Raw genomic sequence first — 18226 nt, forward strand, 5'->3', positions numbered from 1 at the left:
CATTGAAATTTTTACCTCCACCTCATTAGTATCACATAACGTTAATAGACCTCCTCCAGAAGCCCCTATGGAAGGTCGAAAATAGTATCCTACCTCAAGGGAACCCCACAGATACCTACTCATAAAGTCATCGATCAATCTCATTTTTCGTTTCCTAAATGCAAACCACCAGAGGACATTTCTCTCTAATCAACCTCTGAACCTCTCTTCTCCCACTCTTCTAACCCCCTCATATTAAAAGAAATAAGCTTCATTAGATCCACCCACTCCCCCACCTTTCCCATTGACCGTAAAAACCTAAACACCGACTCCAGCCTGATTGCTCTCTCCCCTCCCTCTTCCCTCTCTTATCTTCTCCCTCCTTCTTACTCCCAACACCTCCTCCCATTGACAACACGCTAAACATATTTGAACAATCTCCCTTAATTTTTAACCAGATAGATTTACTAATCTCACAAACATCATCAATCACCTCTTGAGGTTTACCATGTACCGTCATCCAATTTTTTCAATCCTCATTGAACTTGAAACATTAGAACCCAATGACAAAGAAACCCCCAACGAGCTGCTATAAGAGTTTTTCTTTTTTCTACCTTTAAGAGAACAAATTAATTCATACTTATCCCTAGCTGATAATCTAGCCACTCTTTTTAGATCAATAACAAAAGTTGCACATTTCCTGTTCCGAGATTTGTGAAGACATGTTCCCGTCTCACTTTTACTGTGATTATTTCTAGAATCCTTAACCTCAGAATTTACTCCTTCATTTGTTTCTTTCTTTTGTATAAAGTCATAACTCCAAGGACCTTGCCATACAGAACTTTCTTTAAGATTAAGACCTTTGATAAACCGATCAATATCACCCTCCCCCTTTCATTAGCACCTGCTGACCAATTTGCATGGAGTTGATTCACAATCTTATCGATCACGAGTGCATCATCAAACTCACATCCTATATTAGTACCTTGAGACTCGTTATCCTCCTTATACTCAATTAAACAAGCGTCATTTGCTAAGCCAAACTCTAAGTTCTCCACAAAGTGAATTGGATATTTTTTCCCGCCAATCCAAAAATCCCCTAACTCATTTATTTCCCCCACTAATTTTGTAGTGATCAAAATAGGAATATAAACCAACCTCAATTTATTAATTCTAGATTCATCGATTTTCAGCAATGTTCCTATAACCGAAGCTAGTTCCCCAAAGAATCTCCCATTCCAATTTCCAAACATGTAGCGCCATACTGTAACAACGAACCCACTCCTTCTTTCATAAACCATATTTATATCCTTCGACCAAACACGACAATCATACACAAAAGAATCAAAAAATCCGCCGATTCATTAAAAACAGACGTCACTTTCATTTTACCCGTAAAATAAAAAAAAATATTTGTCTCGACACTCTTTCTTTCTCTCTTGCGGAGTTTTCCTATATTTTTCCTTCTTTCTTTTTCTCTTATTGTAGAAGTAAGAAAAAATAAAAGTCAAGGAATGTGAAAAGAAAAACGTCCTTATCCATAAATCTATGTAGGCAAATATCAGAAGCCAATCAAATTAGTTATTTTAATTTCACGACAGAGTTGGGATTACTGGTACGTGGTTGAGCTTACAACATGCAACCACACGTTTGATCTATAACCACAACAATTAAGGTACCAAAATCAAAATAATGTCTCTCAAAATAATGTCTCTCAGGCTCACCCAGCACTAGCAGCCACCTTAGTGATCGTTATCAACCATACGCTGCATATTCTCTTTCTACTTTCATTCTTCTTCTACCGGCATACAAGGCTTCTTTTTATTAAACTAATTATTTTCTTAATTATATCTATTTTTTTATTTAATAATAAATGTTATAACTTTTTTTACAAATAATAAATAGTAATAGAAGAAAAAAATTATTTAGTACGTTTTCTGTTTGGGGCTTGGCCCTTTATTTCTTTAAAAAAAAGTCTCTTTTGAATAATACTCTCTGTTACTTATTTATTTGGGTTAATACTACTTTACCCCCCTGCCATATAAGCGAGATTCGGTTTACCCCCCTCTAAAAAAAAAACATATTGGACAAACCTTGCAAAATAAAGATTCCATCAAATTTGACCCTGATCAGTTTTTTTTGCCAAGATTCTTAGAATCTTGCCTACGTGGCATTTTTGGTAGTGCTGACTGTACAGCACATTGCTTATGTGGCACAGTCAGCACTGCCACGTGGAATTTATTTTTTTTAAAATTTTTTTTTTGAAAACTTTTTTTATTAAATTTTTTTTTAATAAAAATTTAATATTTTTTAAAATTTTTTTATTAATTTTGTTGATTTTTAAAATTTTTTTTTTTTTAAAAAAATTAATATTTTTTTTACGTTTTTATTATATATAAATTATAAAAAAATTGAAAAAGAATTATAAAAAATTGGAAAAATTAAAAAAAATTTACGTTTTTATTAATTTTTTTTCCAAAATTGTTTTACTATTTTTTTTATTATTTTTAAAATTTAGTTTTATTATATATAAATTCGCAGGTATTTTCAAATCCGTAGGTAAATCCACAGGTATTGTCAAATTCGCAGGTAAATCCGCATGAATTTTTAAAGGTAAATCCGCAGGTAATTTTAAATTCGTAGTTAAATCCGCAGGTATTGTCAAATCCGCAGGTATTTTTAAATCCATAGGTAAATCCGCAGGTATTGTCAAATTCGTAGGTAAATCCGCAGGTATTATCAAATTCGCAGGTAAATTCGCAGGTATTGTCAAATTCGTAGGTAAATCCGCAGGTAAATTCGAGGTAAATTCCCAGGTATTGTCAAATTCGTAGGTAAATCCGCAGGTATTGTCAAATCCGTTGGTGAATCCGCAGGTATTTTTGAATCCGTACGTAAATCCGCAGGTACTGTCAAATATTTTTTAAAAACGTAAAAAAATATTAAATTTTTAAAAAAAAAAATATTAATTTTTTTAAAAAAAATATATATTAATTTTAAAAAAAATTAATTTTTAAAAAAAATAATAATTTTTAAAAAAAAATTTGAAAAAAAAAATTAAAAAAATAAATAAATTCCACGTGGCAGTGCTGACTGTGCCACATTGCTTATGTGTTGTACAGTCAGCACTACCAAAAATGCCACGTAGGCAAGATTCTAAGAATCTTGGCCAAAAAAACTGATCAGGGTCAATATTGATGGAATCTTTATTTTGCAAGGTTTGTCCAATAAGTTTTTTTTTAGAGGGGGGTAAACCGAATCTCGCTTATATGGCAGGGGGTAAAGTAGTATTAACCCTATTTATTTTTGTTTTAAATTGTCACTGTATTAGATTTTGATTTAGTCCTTTCAAGAGTATTGTAATTTCATTTAATTTTTATTTTTAATAATATTTTTAGAGTATTGAGTGATAGATGCAACATTAGAGTCAACATAGTTGAATTATCATATTTGTTTGTCATCTATTACATTCCAATTTTTCTTTAATAATAATAATTATTATTATTATATCATCTAATTAATAATATTTTTATCACTCTCAAAATAATATACTTTATTATCATGACAATTATGAAGATATCAAAACTTAATAATTTATTAATGAAAATATTTTCTCCAATTAATATCATGGTAATTATGAAAAAAAATTCACTGATTCATACTTTACAATTATTATTATTTTTTTAAAAATAAATATTGATAATAAGTTTTGAAATTAGAGTACAAAATCAAGAGACTTACATAGGAGATTGATTGGGACATCTTGGTGCTGATATTTGTGGCTTGCAACTTCTAACCACACCAATTCCATTATCCTTTTTATTCCTTTTTTTATTATTAGTATCATCTCTTGTCAAAATCTCAACCTCTAATAATATTTTTCCATTTTATTTATTTTACAATAATATTTCAAGTTTCTTCTATTTTTCACACTCTTTTTTATCTTCTTCTTTCTTCTTGTTCATTTGATAAATTCTTCATCAACCGTTTAATTAATTCAAATCACTCTTTGTGTTTTGAGTATTTGATCAGACACAACAAAAAAAAAACATATTTAGAAACTTGAACTTGTGTTTTTGTTGAATTGGTTCCTAATAACCTTTGTGTCTGTTCAACTCAACCATGGCTTCTACCTTATGTTACAACTCTCTGAATCCCTCAACAGCATCTTTCTCAAGAACCCATTTCTCAATTCCCGTTAACAAAGACTTCCCACTCGAAAATTCTTCATCTTTTCATACCTATGGAAGAACCAGAACAAGAAAACAGAGGAAGAATGTTTTTCTGATGCATGTGAAAGTGAAAGCTGCAGTGGCTGAATCTACTGCGCCACCTTCCTCTTCAACACAAGGTGAGAAGAAGAATCTGAGGGTACTTGTGGCTGGTGGTGGAATTGGTGGATTGGTTTTTGCTTTGGCTGCAAAGAGGAAAGGGTTTGAAGTGGTGGTGTTTGAGAAGGATTTGAGTGCTGTGAGAGGAGAGGGGCAATATAGAGGTCCGATTCAGATACAGAGTAATGCTTTGGCTGCTTTGGAAGCTATTGATTCTGATGTTGCTGATGAGGTTATGAGAGTTGGTTGTATTACTGGTGATAGAATCAATGGCCTTGTTGATGGGGTTTCTGGTTCTTGGTATGTTGCAAAATTGATTTCTGATTAGTATAATTGATTTTGACATGTTTGAATGTTGTTGAGTAGAATTGGTTTTGATTCTATAATTGGTTTTTAGTTTGGATTATTTATTGTTATTTGGTATTTTTTGGATTATTTTCTATTTCTGGATTTTCTTATTTCAGCTTACCATAAAGTAGTTAGGTTGTTTGGCTTAATTGGTTGTATAAATAAGCCTCAAGTGCAAACATCTAGATGTTTCTAATGATTGTGTTTATATAGAGTTTTTTCTTCACTTGTCTAAAATCTTGAGTTGGTGGAGCATTCAATGTTAGAGGAGTTTTATAGGTTTAGGTCATGTTTGGTTAAACAACTTAATTAAGCACTTATATCATAAGTGCTTATTATATAAGTGCTTATCTATAAGCTACTTTACAAACTAAAAATAAAATAAAGTCAAACTGATGTTAATGCTTTGTGCCGTGAATTGATATCTAATATGTTATCAGGTACGTTAAGTTTGATACATTCACTCCTGCAGTGGAACGCGGGCTTCCAGTCACACGAGTTATTAGTCGAATGGTTTTGCAAGGGATCCTTGCTCGTGCAGTTGGAGAAGATATTGTTATGAATGCTAGTAATGTTGTTAGTTTTGTAGATGATGGAAACAAGGTAACTAGAGAAAAAACGCTTTATTATTCGATTCTTCTTGAATATTCATTGGCACACTAATGAGATTACACATCATTGGGTTTGAGATTTACACTTTTCTAATCAAGCTTGCGGATTTCAGGTAACAGTAGAGCTTGAGAATGGTCAAAAATATGAAGGAGATCTATTGGTTGGAGCCGACGGTATATGGTCCAAGGTATTGTTAAATTTTCTTTGACCCTGATCCTATTCCTTTACCGATAGTTTTCCGATATTAAAGTAAATGCAACATTACATAGCATAACACTTATGTTTGTTTGACTTGTTCTTCTGTGAATAGGTAAGGACACAGTTATTTGGACAAACGGAAGCTGTTTACTCCGGCTATACTTGTTATACCGGTATTGCAGATTTTGTGCCTGCTGACATTGATTCTGTTGGGTATGTTGGCCTTTAGTTTTGTATCCGTATTTATCAGTTTTCTTTGACTTTTATTTATTTATTTTTTAATATGATTAATATCAGATTTAAAAGCTTATGTAAATTTTTCTTTGAGAAGGTACCGAGTATTCTTGGGACACAAACAATACTTTGTATCTTCAGATGTTGGAGCCGGAAAGATGCAATGGTATGCGTTTCACAAAGAAGCACCCGGTGGTGTCGATGAACCAAATAGTATGCATTTTAGTGTATTTGTTAGAAGAATCGCCCTTTTGCTTCTTCGTCTGTGAAAAAGTTAAACCATCGCATTAATCTCTTAATTGTTTTTGCATTGCAGGAAAAAAAGAAAGGTTGCTCAAGATATTTAAGGGCTGGTGTGATAATGCGGTAGATCTCATAGTTGCCACAGACGAAGAAGCTATTCTGCGGCGAGACATATACGACAAGATACCGACATTTAAATGGGGAAAGGGTCGTGTAACTTTGCTTGGTGATTCTGTCCATGCCATGCAGCCAAATATGGGGCAAGGAGGATGCATGGCCATTGAGGTATATAATATTTCTCTTATCTGTTCTCTCGTCTCTTCATTCGGTCTCCTTTTAATATGTTTTTTTTTACACTTCGTTGATTAGTTTCTGCAATATCCTACATTTTCAGACCTAATGTACATATCAAGTTGTTCACGGTTCTATGGATTTCGGTATTTCAGTTTTTTTCTCTTGGCTTTTATGCGAGAACTTGGAGGGGACTAGTACTCAGCCAAACACTCAAACAGTGAGAGGAAAAAATTCCTTTCTAACTAAAGCTTATTTAATCATTTTTACAGGACAGTTATCAACTTGCATGGGAATTGGACAGTGCATGGGAAAAAAGTATTAAATCAGGGAGCCCAATTGAAGTTGACTCATCCCTGAGGAGGTAATTTACCATTTATTTTTCAAATATGCAAGACACTAAAAAAATTGTTTTATTGACTTGATATGAATCGAGAGATGCTTTCACAACCTACGTAGCACCGACACTTCGGATTTGAGATGTGTCCAGTGTCTGATATGACACATAATACATGCGATCACATTCAATTGTTTCTAGTTTTTCAAACTATTACTGGTGTTGATGTGTCAGTGTCATATTATATGTCCATGTATGTGTCAGTGCTTCATATTTTCCGTCAGCCATGTCAGCCATGATGCAATAGTTAATCTGTCACCATTTTCAAATAGTTTAACCTGATATTCTCTTTCGTGAGGTGACTGAAGATACATATGTTTTTTTCCGATCCCATGAATGCTTCCAGATATGAAAGTGAAAGAAAAATTCGAGTTGCGGTTATTCATGGAATGGCTAGAATGGCAGCTCTGATGGCTTCCACCTACAAGGCATATCTAGGTGTTGGTCTTGGTCCTTTGGAGGTAGGAACTTAAATTTTACAAATATATTAGAGGATGAAGGATATAAGGAAATTCAATCTTAAATATTATATGCCTTGCGCTTAGTCATCATTTCTTTTATCTCTACAGTTTTTGACCAACTTTCGTATTCCTCATCCTGGAAGAGTTGGAGGGAGGTTTTTCGTTGATATTTTGATGCCATCTATGTTGAATTGGATCTTAGGTGGAAATAGGTAAATGATGAGAGCCTACTTTGCTTTGCTCTATAACTTTCTCGGTTATTCGTGCGAGAATTCTAAGCCTATAGACAATAAATGCTACTTTTGCAGTTCAAAACTTGAAGGTAGACCGATAAGTTGCAGGCTCTCCGACAAAGTATGTCGCACATACATAGCTACTTTAATACTTTGTTACCGAGAGATATTGTATCTGGCGATATCTATTAGATTTGTTGTGATCCGAATGCTAATAGGCATTTATGTATTATTTTGCAGGCAAACGGACAACTGCGCAATTGGTTTGAAGATGATGATGCACTTGAGCGTGCTATTAACGGAGAGTATGTCTCGGACCAAATATGTTCGCATATAGTCCTTTGAATATTTTTAACCATAACATAGATAACCACCTAATAATCTAATATATATGTTTATACTTCTTGGTTGAATTGCAGGTGGTTTTTATTACCATGTGGAGATGACACAAGTCTTTCAAAACCAATACGATTAACGCAAAATGAAATGAAACCCTTCATAATTGGGTATGCGTACTTACATCGCAATGACAATAGATCTCATACGATATAGCGTGCGTTGTTCCATTCTCAATTTTTCGTAACATATCTGATTTTCAGTTTCATCTCATTTTCCGATATATTATGAAATTGCAGGAGTGCAGTGCAAGAAGATTCTGCAGGTAGTTCAATTACAGTTTCTTCACCCGAGGTAGAACATTTTATCTTCACCTCAATTAAACTCAGTTCCATGCATAATATTTTTTTTTGACATCATTCAACATGATGAATAATCTTTCTCTTTTAAGGTTTCTCCAACGCATGCTCGAATTTACTATAAGGACGGTGCCTTCTTCGTAACTGATATGCGGAGTGAACATGGCACGTGGATCGTCGAGTAAGTTAAATAAATGCAAGCTACTGTATTTTACTTGTATAGTATTAATTCTTGAAAAATGCATTTAAATATCATTTATCATTATGTTTCAGCATTGAAGGAAAGCGATACCGGGTACCTCCAAATTACCCTGCTCGTGTCCGCGCATTCGATGTACTTGTATTCGGTTCTGATAAGGTAACAAACGATCCCTTTAGAAGTTCTTAAAAGTAGAAGCACTTTTCACATTAGACATATACTACAAAGCACAAACACATACACGACACTAAAACTAACACTAACACGTAGTATCCGAATTATTTGCAGGTTTCATTTCGAGTTAAGGTGAAAAGTTCGGCTCCAAGCATCTCTACGAATGAAGAGACACCAGTTTTGCAAGAAGCATGATTGATTGTGTTGAAACAGAATATTGAAGTTACAGAAAAGTTACACAGGACAAATTTGTAGCTATAGGGTATTGTACAAAGTTGCCATTTATTTTGGTGACAATATTGGGTAGGAATTGTCTCCTACAAGCACTCCATTCAATTATAATATGACTCATAAACTTGCACATGTTGAATGGAGTGACCATGGAAGACAGTGTATGTAGCTAAGAATTTCTCAGACTTTTGTGTTCTACAAAATGGAAATGTATATTTTAGCAATGTAAAAAGAGCAAATTCAATTTACTCCAGTTTCTTTCTCACTTTATGTTTTGCTATAGAAATGATTTATATATAAACCTCTTCAAATAAGTTTTTTTTTTTTCTTTTCATTCGGACTATAATTTAGAGATGCTAAAGAAAGAGCCCAATGCAGAACAAATCACGAAGGAGTAGATAAGGACAAGGGAAGCACGAACCAAGCTAGAAAGAAAACTACTTGTTGGGCAACATGAGGTTGTATGATTTCCCAACAACAAGAATAAACATTTTGAGGAATCAAGTGTTGAATCAAATCCTCCACACAAAGTTAATGGATGAATCGGCCAAACCAAAGGGTCGGATGGGCCCAGGAAGAAGCCTATGGGGCGCCTATCATAGAGTAAAAGGTTATCATATGCGAGTTTGGAGGGGATGAGAAAGGTAGGCTTTCGAAAATATTTTAAAAAAAAATATAGGAAAATATTTGACATTTTTTCAAAAAAAATTATTTTGTATAAAATGATAAAAGAGTGTTTATCATTACTACATTTTTAATCTTCCATTAACTTTCTTTTTGCATGTCTTCATAAGCTTTAGCGTCAAATTCTCAATTAATTTTCTCGTTATTAAAGACAAAACACTTACATCCAAAGACATGTAAATGAGAGATATTCGATTTTCTTTCTGCATCGAAGATAAAAAAGGCACATACCCCGATCTTCCACTGCACCAAGAAGAAAGTACAACTTTGGACTCTAAAAACACGTTGCCACGAACAATCATTGCTCCGAGAAATTCCAAAATGGATCCACTGCAGTCAGAATTTCCACGCAATCACGCACTCATGATGTTTTTGGCCGTTAGATCTTGATCGAATAGTATAAAATAAACAAATTAAAATTTTATATAATGATTTTGTACTGACCTGAGGATCAGAACTAGATATATAAATGACTTTGATCAAACACATGAAAGGATAAGTCTTATATATAACTGACTTTGATCAAACAGATGATAGGATAAGTCTTATCATATAAAGTCTCTCTATAGTGGGATCGACTTTAATTGTCTTCACGTTAGTCTATTCTAAAAAGGAGCATGATCACGCAAAACTCTTCCTTAAAAAGGGACTAATATCGATAAACTCTTTCCATAATGATATTTGCTCAAACATGACAAATAATAAAGGGAAAATATCATATAACAAAGGAAAATAAGTAAGAGTAAAATATACATATTCTTTAACACCTTTACTAAAAAAACACAAACATTCATAGTAACAAAAACCCAAAATTTAAAAGAAAAAGATCTCCAAATTCCATTTTGGTAAAAAACCCCTAGCGAAAAAATAAGAAAATTCTTTCAAGCCTTAAAACAACACAAAGGGGGTTGAAAAATCGAGTTGAGATCCTCTCCATTTCTTCAAAGAAATGGAGAGTGCCATTACTAATGATTTTATTATATAAAAATCAAAATATATAAAATATGTCACACTTTTCAATAATATAAATGTATTATATCCCAAAATTTTAGTAATGGTGTTTGCCATTTCTTTAAGAAATGGAGAGGATCCTCTCCTAAAAAATCCATATAAATACGGAGCTTCCAAGGTAGAAGATGTAAGATAACCTCCATACCATCATACCTACTAAAGTAAAAATATACCTCTTGAAAACTACCAACTGGAAAATCAAAAACACCCTTGACAACTCGAGAAACAAAAGCATCACAAAAAAAGTGTCCTTCTGGAATAACTGTTGGAGAGACAATCCAATGTGTTTCAAAAAGATATGGTGCCATAATGCCTAGTGATAAAAAGTTAACCCATAAGCCTAATTTTTGGTCAGATATATGCATCCTAAAGACCATGATCATATGAGTCCAACGTTGATCTAAATATTATTCTAGAAACTACATAGAGTGATGATAAGATCAACATGTCTCGCCAATGAGGAATCACAAGTTTCTTCCAACACCCAACAATAGATATCATGCAAGAAAATTATAGAAAAGAAAAGTATAAGTGAAAAGAAATTTTTATATATAACCATAAAATAAAAAAGAAATACATATGAATCAACACTAGATGAACAACAAATGATACGAAGTGATGGTCAGTAGTAAAAAAAATGCACATATCACCCCTCTCTTAAAATAAATAAATAAATAAATGTAAAACTAGCACATTTGAAAATACTAATAAATAACCAATCGTTAGTTGATTTAGTGATTATTGGTGCTAAACTTGGTAGGAAGAATCACGGTTCGATCCCCCGCAACTGCGATCGGGAGAGGGCTGGAACTACTTGATGTCAGAACTGGCCTCCGATCGTAAAACACGACAGAGCACAAAAGCTTCATCAATATTAGGGGTGGAAATAGATTAGGTTAGACTAGGTTTTAGAAGGTCTGAGTCTGACCAACGATAAATTTAAAAGGCCTAAGTCTGTATCTCATTAAAATTTTCAATTAATTCATATTACTTAAGAAGCCTTATAGGTCGGCCTATATATGCATATATAAGCCGACTTATTTAGCTTTTGTTCTAATATATACGCATACATAGGCTAGCCTATTTAACCTTTTTTCTAATATATATGCATACATGAGCCAACCTATTTAGCATATCTCTAATATATATGAAAATATAGGTCGACCTATAAGACTTCATAGGCTTTTTTTATAGCCTAAGTCTGGCCTAATTAATAAAATAGGCTTTTAAAAAAGCCTAAGTCCGGCCTCTTTATTAAATAGGTCTGGCCTTATGCAGGCTAGGCTATAGGCCTTGTAGGCCGGCCTTTCCTATTCCCATCCCTAATCACTACGTAGCAATATTACAGAAAAACGGAGATTTAGCTCCTTCTCTAGGAAAGATGAGGAAAAATTAATAATTGAAACTGCATGAGCACCCAACTTTCCATCCTCTACAAACTTAAGATAATTAACCTTAAACAAGTCGACATCATGATGGAGAAGATGAACATACTCCCAAGAAGCACCAAACCCTTCTTGATATTTTACACTCGTTCCTGCTAGGCGTGTGGGGACTTTTTTACCCTCGATGTCCACAAACCTTACTCCCTTATAATTTATAAATCCTCGTTTCCTACCCTGATCTTCAATGGATATGAATAATTGAATCTCAAACTCATCTCAAATAGGTAGGGTATCCCTGCCTCGTCCCATCTTTAAAATAAAAATAATATTAATAATATAAATACTTTTTTTCTTCAAACTATGAATCCTTCTCGAACCCATAAATTTTTTCGACCCTTAATAAACATTAACATACATTACAAATCATAAACTAAAACAACCTTAAAAAAAATTCAAATATACATTTTAGGAGGGTTAAATATACGTTGTTCCCCTGTCATATGGGCGAGATTCAGTTTACCCTCCTTTAAATTCTTTTTTTTTTGGATTACCCCCTGTAATTTTTGAGTACTCCCCTAAACGTGTAAAAACTAGGGGGTAAATAAAAAAAAGTATTTTACAGGGGTGTAATTTGTGCCCATAGGGGGCAAAAGACATAGCATTTTCACATTTCAGGAGGTAATCCAAAATAAAAATTTTAAAGGGGGTAAACCGAATCTCGCCTATATGGCAGGGGGTAACGTATATTTAACCCTACATTATAAATAATAAACTACAAAGAAAAATATCAATGCGTTAATCATGCAACTAATATTTTAAATTATCAAAACTAAATAATAAAGTAAAAATTGATATAAACTAGGCGAGTTTAGGTGGATACAAGTGAACTCATTACCCGTCTCGTCCCCATCTTTAGAAATTGGGGAAAAGTCAAACTTCGAACCCGAATCAAGTCAAAACGGATTTTCTCCGTCTAAATCTGGACAAGTTTGGATGGGTATCCATCAGCCCTGGCCTAGGGGGTAGGCCAACTAGACAATTTCCTAGGGCCTCAAACTTTTTTTTACTAAAATCAGTAGTGTAGTGTTAATGCTTTTGCCTAGGGTCTCAAACTTTTCTATACCAATCAGTAGTATAGTGTTAATGATCACCTTTATCTCTACGTTCCTTTCCAAATCAATAGCAATAAATGATTATATGTGACTTTTTTTATTTTCACCACTAGTATCCGGTCCACTGGACCGCTAATTTAATTCGAAAGTCAGTTATGACATTAAGTGGTTCCAGCCTCATTCGACTCGTAGTTACAGGGGATCAAACTGTGGTCCTCTCTACCATTTGGACCAACTAACGATTGATATTATGTATGTAATTTTTAGTAAGTCTTTTATTCAATTACTATTTTACTTAATTCTCAAATAAACGAGCACCATTCAATTAGCACTCTTGTTTTGCCCCTACTTTATAAAGTTATTTTTGGTAATATTATTTATTCATCCTTAATAATATACTATTATAAATTTTATAAAAAAAATAATATATTAATTATTATATTTAAATAAATAAAGAGATATGACTTTTTTAATCTATATTATTTATATAACAATAATATAACAAATATAAAATAGTATAATAGTGTCAATTATTTTTATGACGTAAATAAATAAATAAAATTTAAAAAAGTTAAAGTTAATTAAATTTTATTTAAATATACAAAATGTCACAACAAAAATTAAATGAATTAATTTTATTATTATTTTAAAAAATATATGTTAAACTAAATTGATTAAAATAATTTAATAAATATTTTGCATTTTAAACATTTATAAAGCAAAATTTAATTAAAAATATAATCATTAATTAAAAAAAAACTTTATTTTTAAATTCTCCTTAGGTCTCAATATGTGTTGGGCCGATTCTAGTACCCATGAGTATAGATTATGTTGTCATGCTTAGTCCCTACCAAAACTCATGTTTAGGGGGCTAGTCGATTGGGTAATATGCTCTAATATTTCATCCTATCAAAACTTATTTTTGGGGTATGGTGGACTGATCTAATATTCTCAAACATTATGACCTTATTGGGCCTTGTATTTATAGGGATGATGGACTAAGATAATATTTTTAAACACTTCGTCCCACCTAGGCCTTGTACTTGAGAGATGTGGATTGAGACAAGCATAAGAGAGCCAGAGTTTCAAACTCGCGATTGTTGCATAAGCATGGGTCTTAGACCAATAGTCAAACGCCTATATTGCGCAAGCCTAAAATATTAGGCATGGAAGAAGAGAAGGCACATGAGACCAATATTACCTACAAGTGGATTTGAAACACGACTCCATAGGACTCATATGTCTAACCCGAACAAATAAAAGAAGTAAGAGTGGTCGCCCTATCCAAACAGAAAATATACGCCAGAAGGAAAAAATTGTCCAATCACAAGTATCTTACATGTCCCCACCCATTATGAGAAATGTGTTATCCGATCATGCCAATAATGACCAATCAAAAGATATAACTAGGAAGGACATATATGTAAAGAATTCGTCAAGAATCCATATGATTTGATTTACAACCAATAAACAATCATATACTCCACTATATTCAGAGAGTATATTGGGACCTTATCTCTAGCAGACTGATAGCGCAGTTCCTATTAAGTTCGATGATAATTACAAATAAACCTAATAACATGCTTGTTATTAAAAAAATAAATTGAACAGAAAGAATAAAAATAATATAATATCTAGCAATTTGAAAAAACTTCAAGAGTTTGAATGAAATTGTTGAATGATTGTACTATATGTATTTTCAACTAAAAGGTCACATAAAAATTTATTTTAAAAAAATTAATTAAAATTTGTATGGTTTAAAATATCAAAAACATTTGATATAAATCATGAGAAGTTTCAATTAAATATCAACCAATTGATTATCATAAATTTTTTATTGTTATAATTGAATAAAAAACATTTATAGTTTATAAAATATTAAATAAATTGAATACGACGATATATGTTATCATAAAAAATCTTTTACTTTTTTTTTATAAATATTAAAGTAGTGAAATAGTAAGTTCTTTATGATTGCTATTAAATAAATACTGTACAGGATACAGATGAGAAAGGATGAGGAACGCACATCAACATTATTGGCCAAGATTCACGGTTGGATTTCATATCATTTATTGTCATCTATATATTATCTGTTGGCGGTTCATTCACTTTCTTCTATTTCTTTATAGTTCTAATCATATATTCTAGAGCATCCGTTAACAGCACTGAGCACTCTTTAAATTTAAATTATTGAAAACCAATGAATTGTGTGTTATCTGCAATAAATAGACAAGCAAAATTTGAAATTTGAATGTATTGTATAAAAAAATCACATGCATCGTATGAGCACGCTTCATCACATGAGCACATGTGCAAAGATCATGTACTCCCCCCAAATTAGAGGTTTGTAGTTTGATATAGAGGGTTTATAAGTTTGAATTGAATTGGTTTATTCAATTGTTACTCATGTTTATATTTATATTGCTAGAATATTTTATTTTTTTAATAAGTAATTTGTATCTAGCAGGTTTTGAATTTGAGACCTTGAAAGGAGCACATTCTCAGGACTCAAACGTTTCGCCGTTAGAATATTTTATTAAATACTTTGTTTATTTATATTATTAGAATATTTTTATTAAAAAATTTGTTTAATAAAATGTTCAAAGGTTGAAAGTGTTGGACATAAGCTTGCATTTTAAAGAATCACTAGCGTCAATTTTCATCGTTTAAATATTGATGGTGGCAGTAACATCCCAAATTTTAAATTAATTATTTTAATTGAATTTTAAATTATTTTATTTATTTATTTTGGTGATAAAATGTTTGTGCGAATTATTTGTTAATTGTGAAGTTTATTGAATTTATTAAGTGAAAGGTAAGGAGTAGAATTTTTTAAATTAATATTAGGTTAAATAAATAGAAAAGGTGAAGGGAGTTAAAGTAGCTAGAACGTGAAATTGAGAGAAAGAGACAAGGAACCATATGGGAGTTCTTGGAAGGGAAGAATATATACCATAGCCAAAAAGTTTGGATTGCTGTTGGAAAATGGAGATAAGGGGGAAATTATTCATCTATGAAATTGCATGGGTATATAGGTATCCCCGCCCTCTTCTTTGTTTCCATCAAGTTTCTCCATTGTTGATGTTTTATGTGTTTTGAAGAAAGTTATGTAAAAATCTAGAAAATTTCTTTACCCACCTCCCTATGGGTGGTCACCTCCTGCGAAAAACCAAAACTACCCCTGCTTCGGAAGTTCATTTCCGAAAGCGTGTTTTTTAAAAAAATTGACTTACTTCGGAAGTTCATTTCCGAAACAATTATTTCGGAAGTTCACTTCCGAAATACTGCGATTTCTGCAGATTTATCAAAACACTCCCCCTCCCCCAATCATTTACCCTAAATCAAAACAAAAAGTGGCAGAGGCGAAAATTTGTGCAAACAGAATTCCAAAGCTGCATCAAGGCTTCAATCACACTGCTAAACAACATTCAAAAGCCCTCAATCCTAACACTTTGTAAGTTTTGAAATTTTTAGATCTATTATTCAAATGCATGTTATTTAGGGTTTTAATTGCATAAATGATATATGGCTAGGTTGTTAGTAGTATTTAGGTTGTTTAGAAGCATTTTGATTTGGTTTGAAGGTTGATTTAGGGGTCTGCCATGGAAGTTGCAGGAAATTGCATCGCAGGGGTGTTTCAGAAGTTCATTTCCGAAAACACCTTCATCCCAGTTTTCGGAAATGAACTTCCGAAATATATCAGAAGTTCAAATTTTTTTGTTTTTTATTTTGTCTCGCATATTAATCGATTTCAATTGTTTACAGGAACATGTCTTCTAGAGAGGGCGCTAAGGGAAGAAAGGATTCTTCAAAGAAAGAGGTGAAAGAGGTGAAGGAGGTGAAGGAGGTGAAGGAGGTGAAGGAGGTGAAGGAGAAGAAGAAGGTTTCGACCGGCTCTATTTCTCGTTCCCAGGGGGCCCGGGGCCCGGATGCTCAAGCTCAGTCTTCAGGCGTGAGAGTCGTGATCAACGCTGATGGTTCTGAGACTGAGTGGGATGAGGATTGGTATAATTATCTTCATTCGGAGGAGTTCGCTCGTCGGGAAGAATAACGTGTTTTTTTTTTGTTTGATGTGTATTTTGTAACGCTCGTCGGGCAGAATAACATGTTTTTGTTTTGTTTTGTTCTGATTTCGGATTGTATCGCACAGTGTATTTGTATTGGATTTATCATGTTAGTTTTTGGAAGTGGTAACCGGGGTCGGAACATATGACAGATGAGGTGGATGTCTGGAGGAAGTAGAACTGGAGATACGTCCACCACGAGACAAAGTAGCCAATCAATGTAAGCTATAGTTTATGATTATCATCTGGGGACGTCATTTCTAAAAAATCAAGATTAAAAATCAAGATACGTCCCCTGATGATAATGATAAATTATAGCTTACATTGATTGGCTCCTTTGTCTCGCGGTGGACGTACCTCAGGGTCTTCTTCCTCCGGACATCCACCTCCTCCGTCATATGTTTCGGCTCCGGTTACACCTCCTCCGTCATTTGTTACTTTCAGTTGTACGTATTTTTATTAAAATAATAAATAAACCTTTTGAAATTTGGAAGCCTTTTTTTCTCCCCACCACTCTCTCATCCCCACCTACCCGTGTTTAACAATATGTAACTTTAATTTTATGTAATATTATCGTTGTAATTTTCACCCGATTAAATAAAGCGAATTGTTCATTTTCTTCTGTCCAGACCTATTTTCGGAAGTGCATTTCCGAATTCCTCCAAGGGGGGTGCGCTCGGAGATGAACTTCCTAAACACCACATTTTCTGAAAAGTGACTTTATTTCGGAGATGCATCTCCGAAATCAATATTTTATATTAAAAAAAACACGTTTTCGGAAGTTCATTTCCGAAAACACCTTTTTTCCAAAAAAAAGTACCGTTTCGGAAATGAACTTCCGAAACAAGGGGTATTGTGGTAAATTCACCAGGGGTGGGCAAGAAGGTTAGGAGGTGGGTGAAGAAAAAACCAAAATCTATTTGTTTGCAGTGATCTAGGTGGAATTCATGCTCTAATTGTTGTTGAAATTTGTGTATAATGTGTATGTATAGATGAAAAATTAGATTTTCATATTCATAGGTTTTGTATGATGAATATATTCATAAGTTTGTGACAAATTGATGATTTAGATGTTTAATCAGTGGATAATCGATGTAATGAATATGATATGAAATATGTATGATGATTTCTATGCGAAATAGTTGTTGTTGGGTTCAAATCAGAGCTTTGAAATGGCTCCAATGGTGGAATTCACATTTTTGGTTCTGCTGTTATAAATGTTCTCGTTCAGCGAGGATGAAACCTTGCCTAGCAAAACGTTTAGTGTGAATTTTTTTAGTTTTTTACTCGCACTTAGCATGTGATAGTTGTGTTTAGCGAGAGTTAGTTGTTTCGACTCGA

At 33.0% G+C, this 18226-nt stretch overlaps 1 protein-coding gene across 1 annotated transcript; it reads left to right on the forward strand.

The window, feature by feature from the left end:
• The first annotated feature begins 3862 nt into the window (after positions 1-3862).
• On the forward strand, positions 3863-8874 carry LOC131639522 (zeaxanthin epoxidase, chloroplastic-like). Its single transcript, XM_058910014.1, has 16 exons — positions 3863-4610; positions 5099-5261; positions 5383-5457; positions 5581-5681; positions 5800-5915; positions 6019-6230; positions 6509-6600; positions 6980-7094; positions 7203-7306; positions 7403-7448; positions 7568-7632; positions 7747-7833; positions 7963-8017; positions 8115-8203; positions 8296-8380; positions 8510-8874. The coding sequence occupies exons 1-16, from the start codon at positions 4102-4104 to the stop codon at positions 8588-8590; spliced, it is 1995 nt and encodes a 664-aa protein (XP_058765997.1). The 5' UTR covers positions 3863-4101; the 3' UTR covers positions 8591-8874.
• Positions 8875-18226: the final 9352 nt, after the last annotated feature.

This window comes from Vicia villosa, linkage group LG1 (assembly GCF_029867415.1).
Source record: "Vicia villosa cultivar HV-30 ecotype Madison, WI linkage group LG1, Vvil1.0, whole genome shotgun sequence".
NCBI classification, from domain to species: Eukaryota; Viridiplantae; Streptophyta; class Magnoliopsida; order Fabales; family Fabaceae; genus Vicia; species Vicia villosa.

Coding starts and splice junctions, on each gene's coding strand:
- LOC131639522 (XM_058910014.1), top strand. CDS start 4,102: ATGGCTTCTACCTTATGTTACAACTCTCTGAATCCCTCAACAGCATCT. Junction 4,611..5,098: donor GATGGGGTTTCTGGTTCTTG/GTATGTTGCAAA, acceptor ATATGTTATCAG/GTACGTTAAGTTTGATACAT. Junction 7,633..7,746: donor GAGCGTGCTATTAACGGAGA/GTATGTCTCGGA, acceptor GTTGAATTGCAG/GTGGTTTTTATTACCATGTG.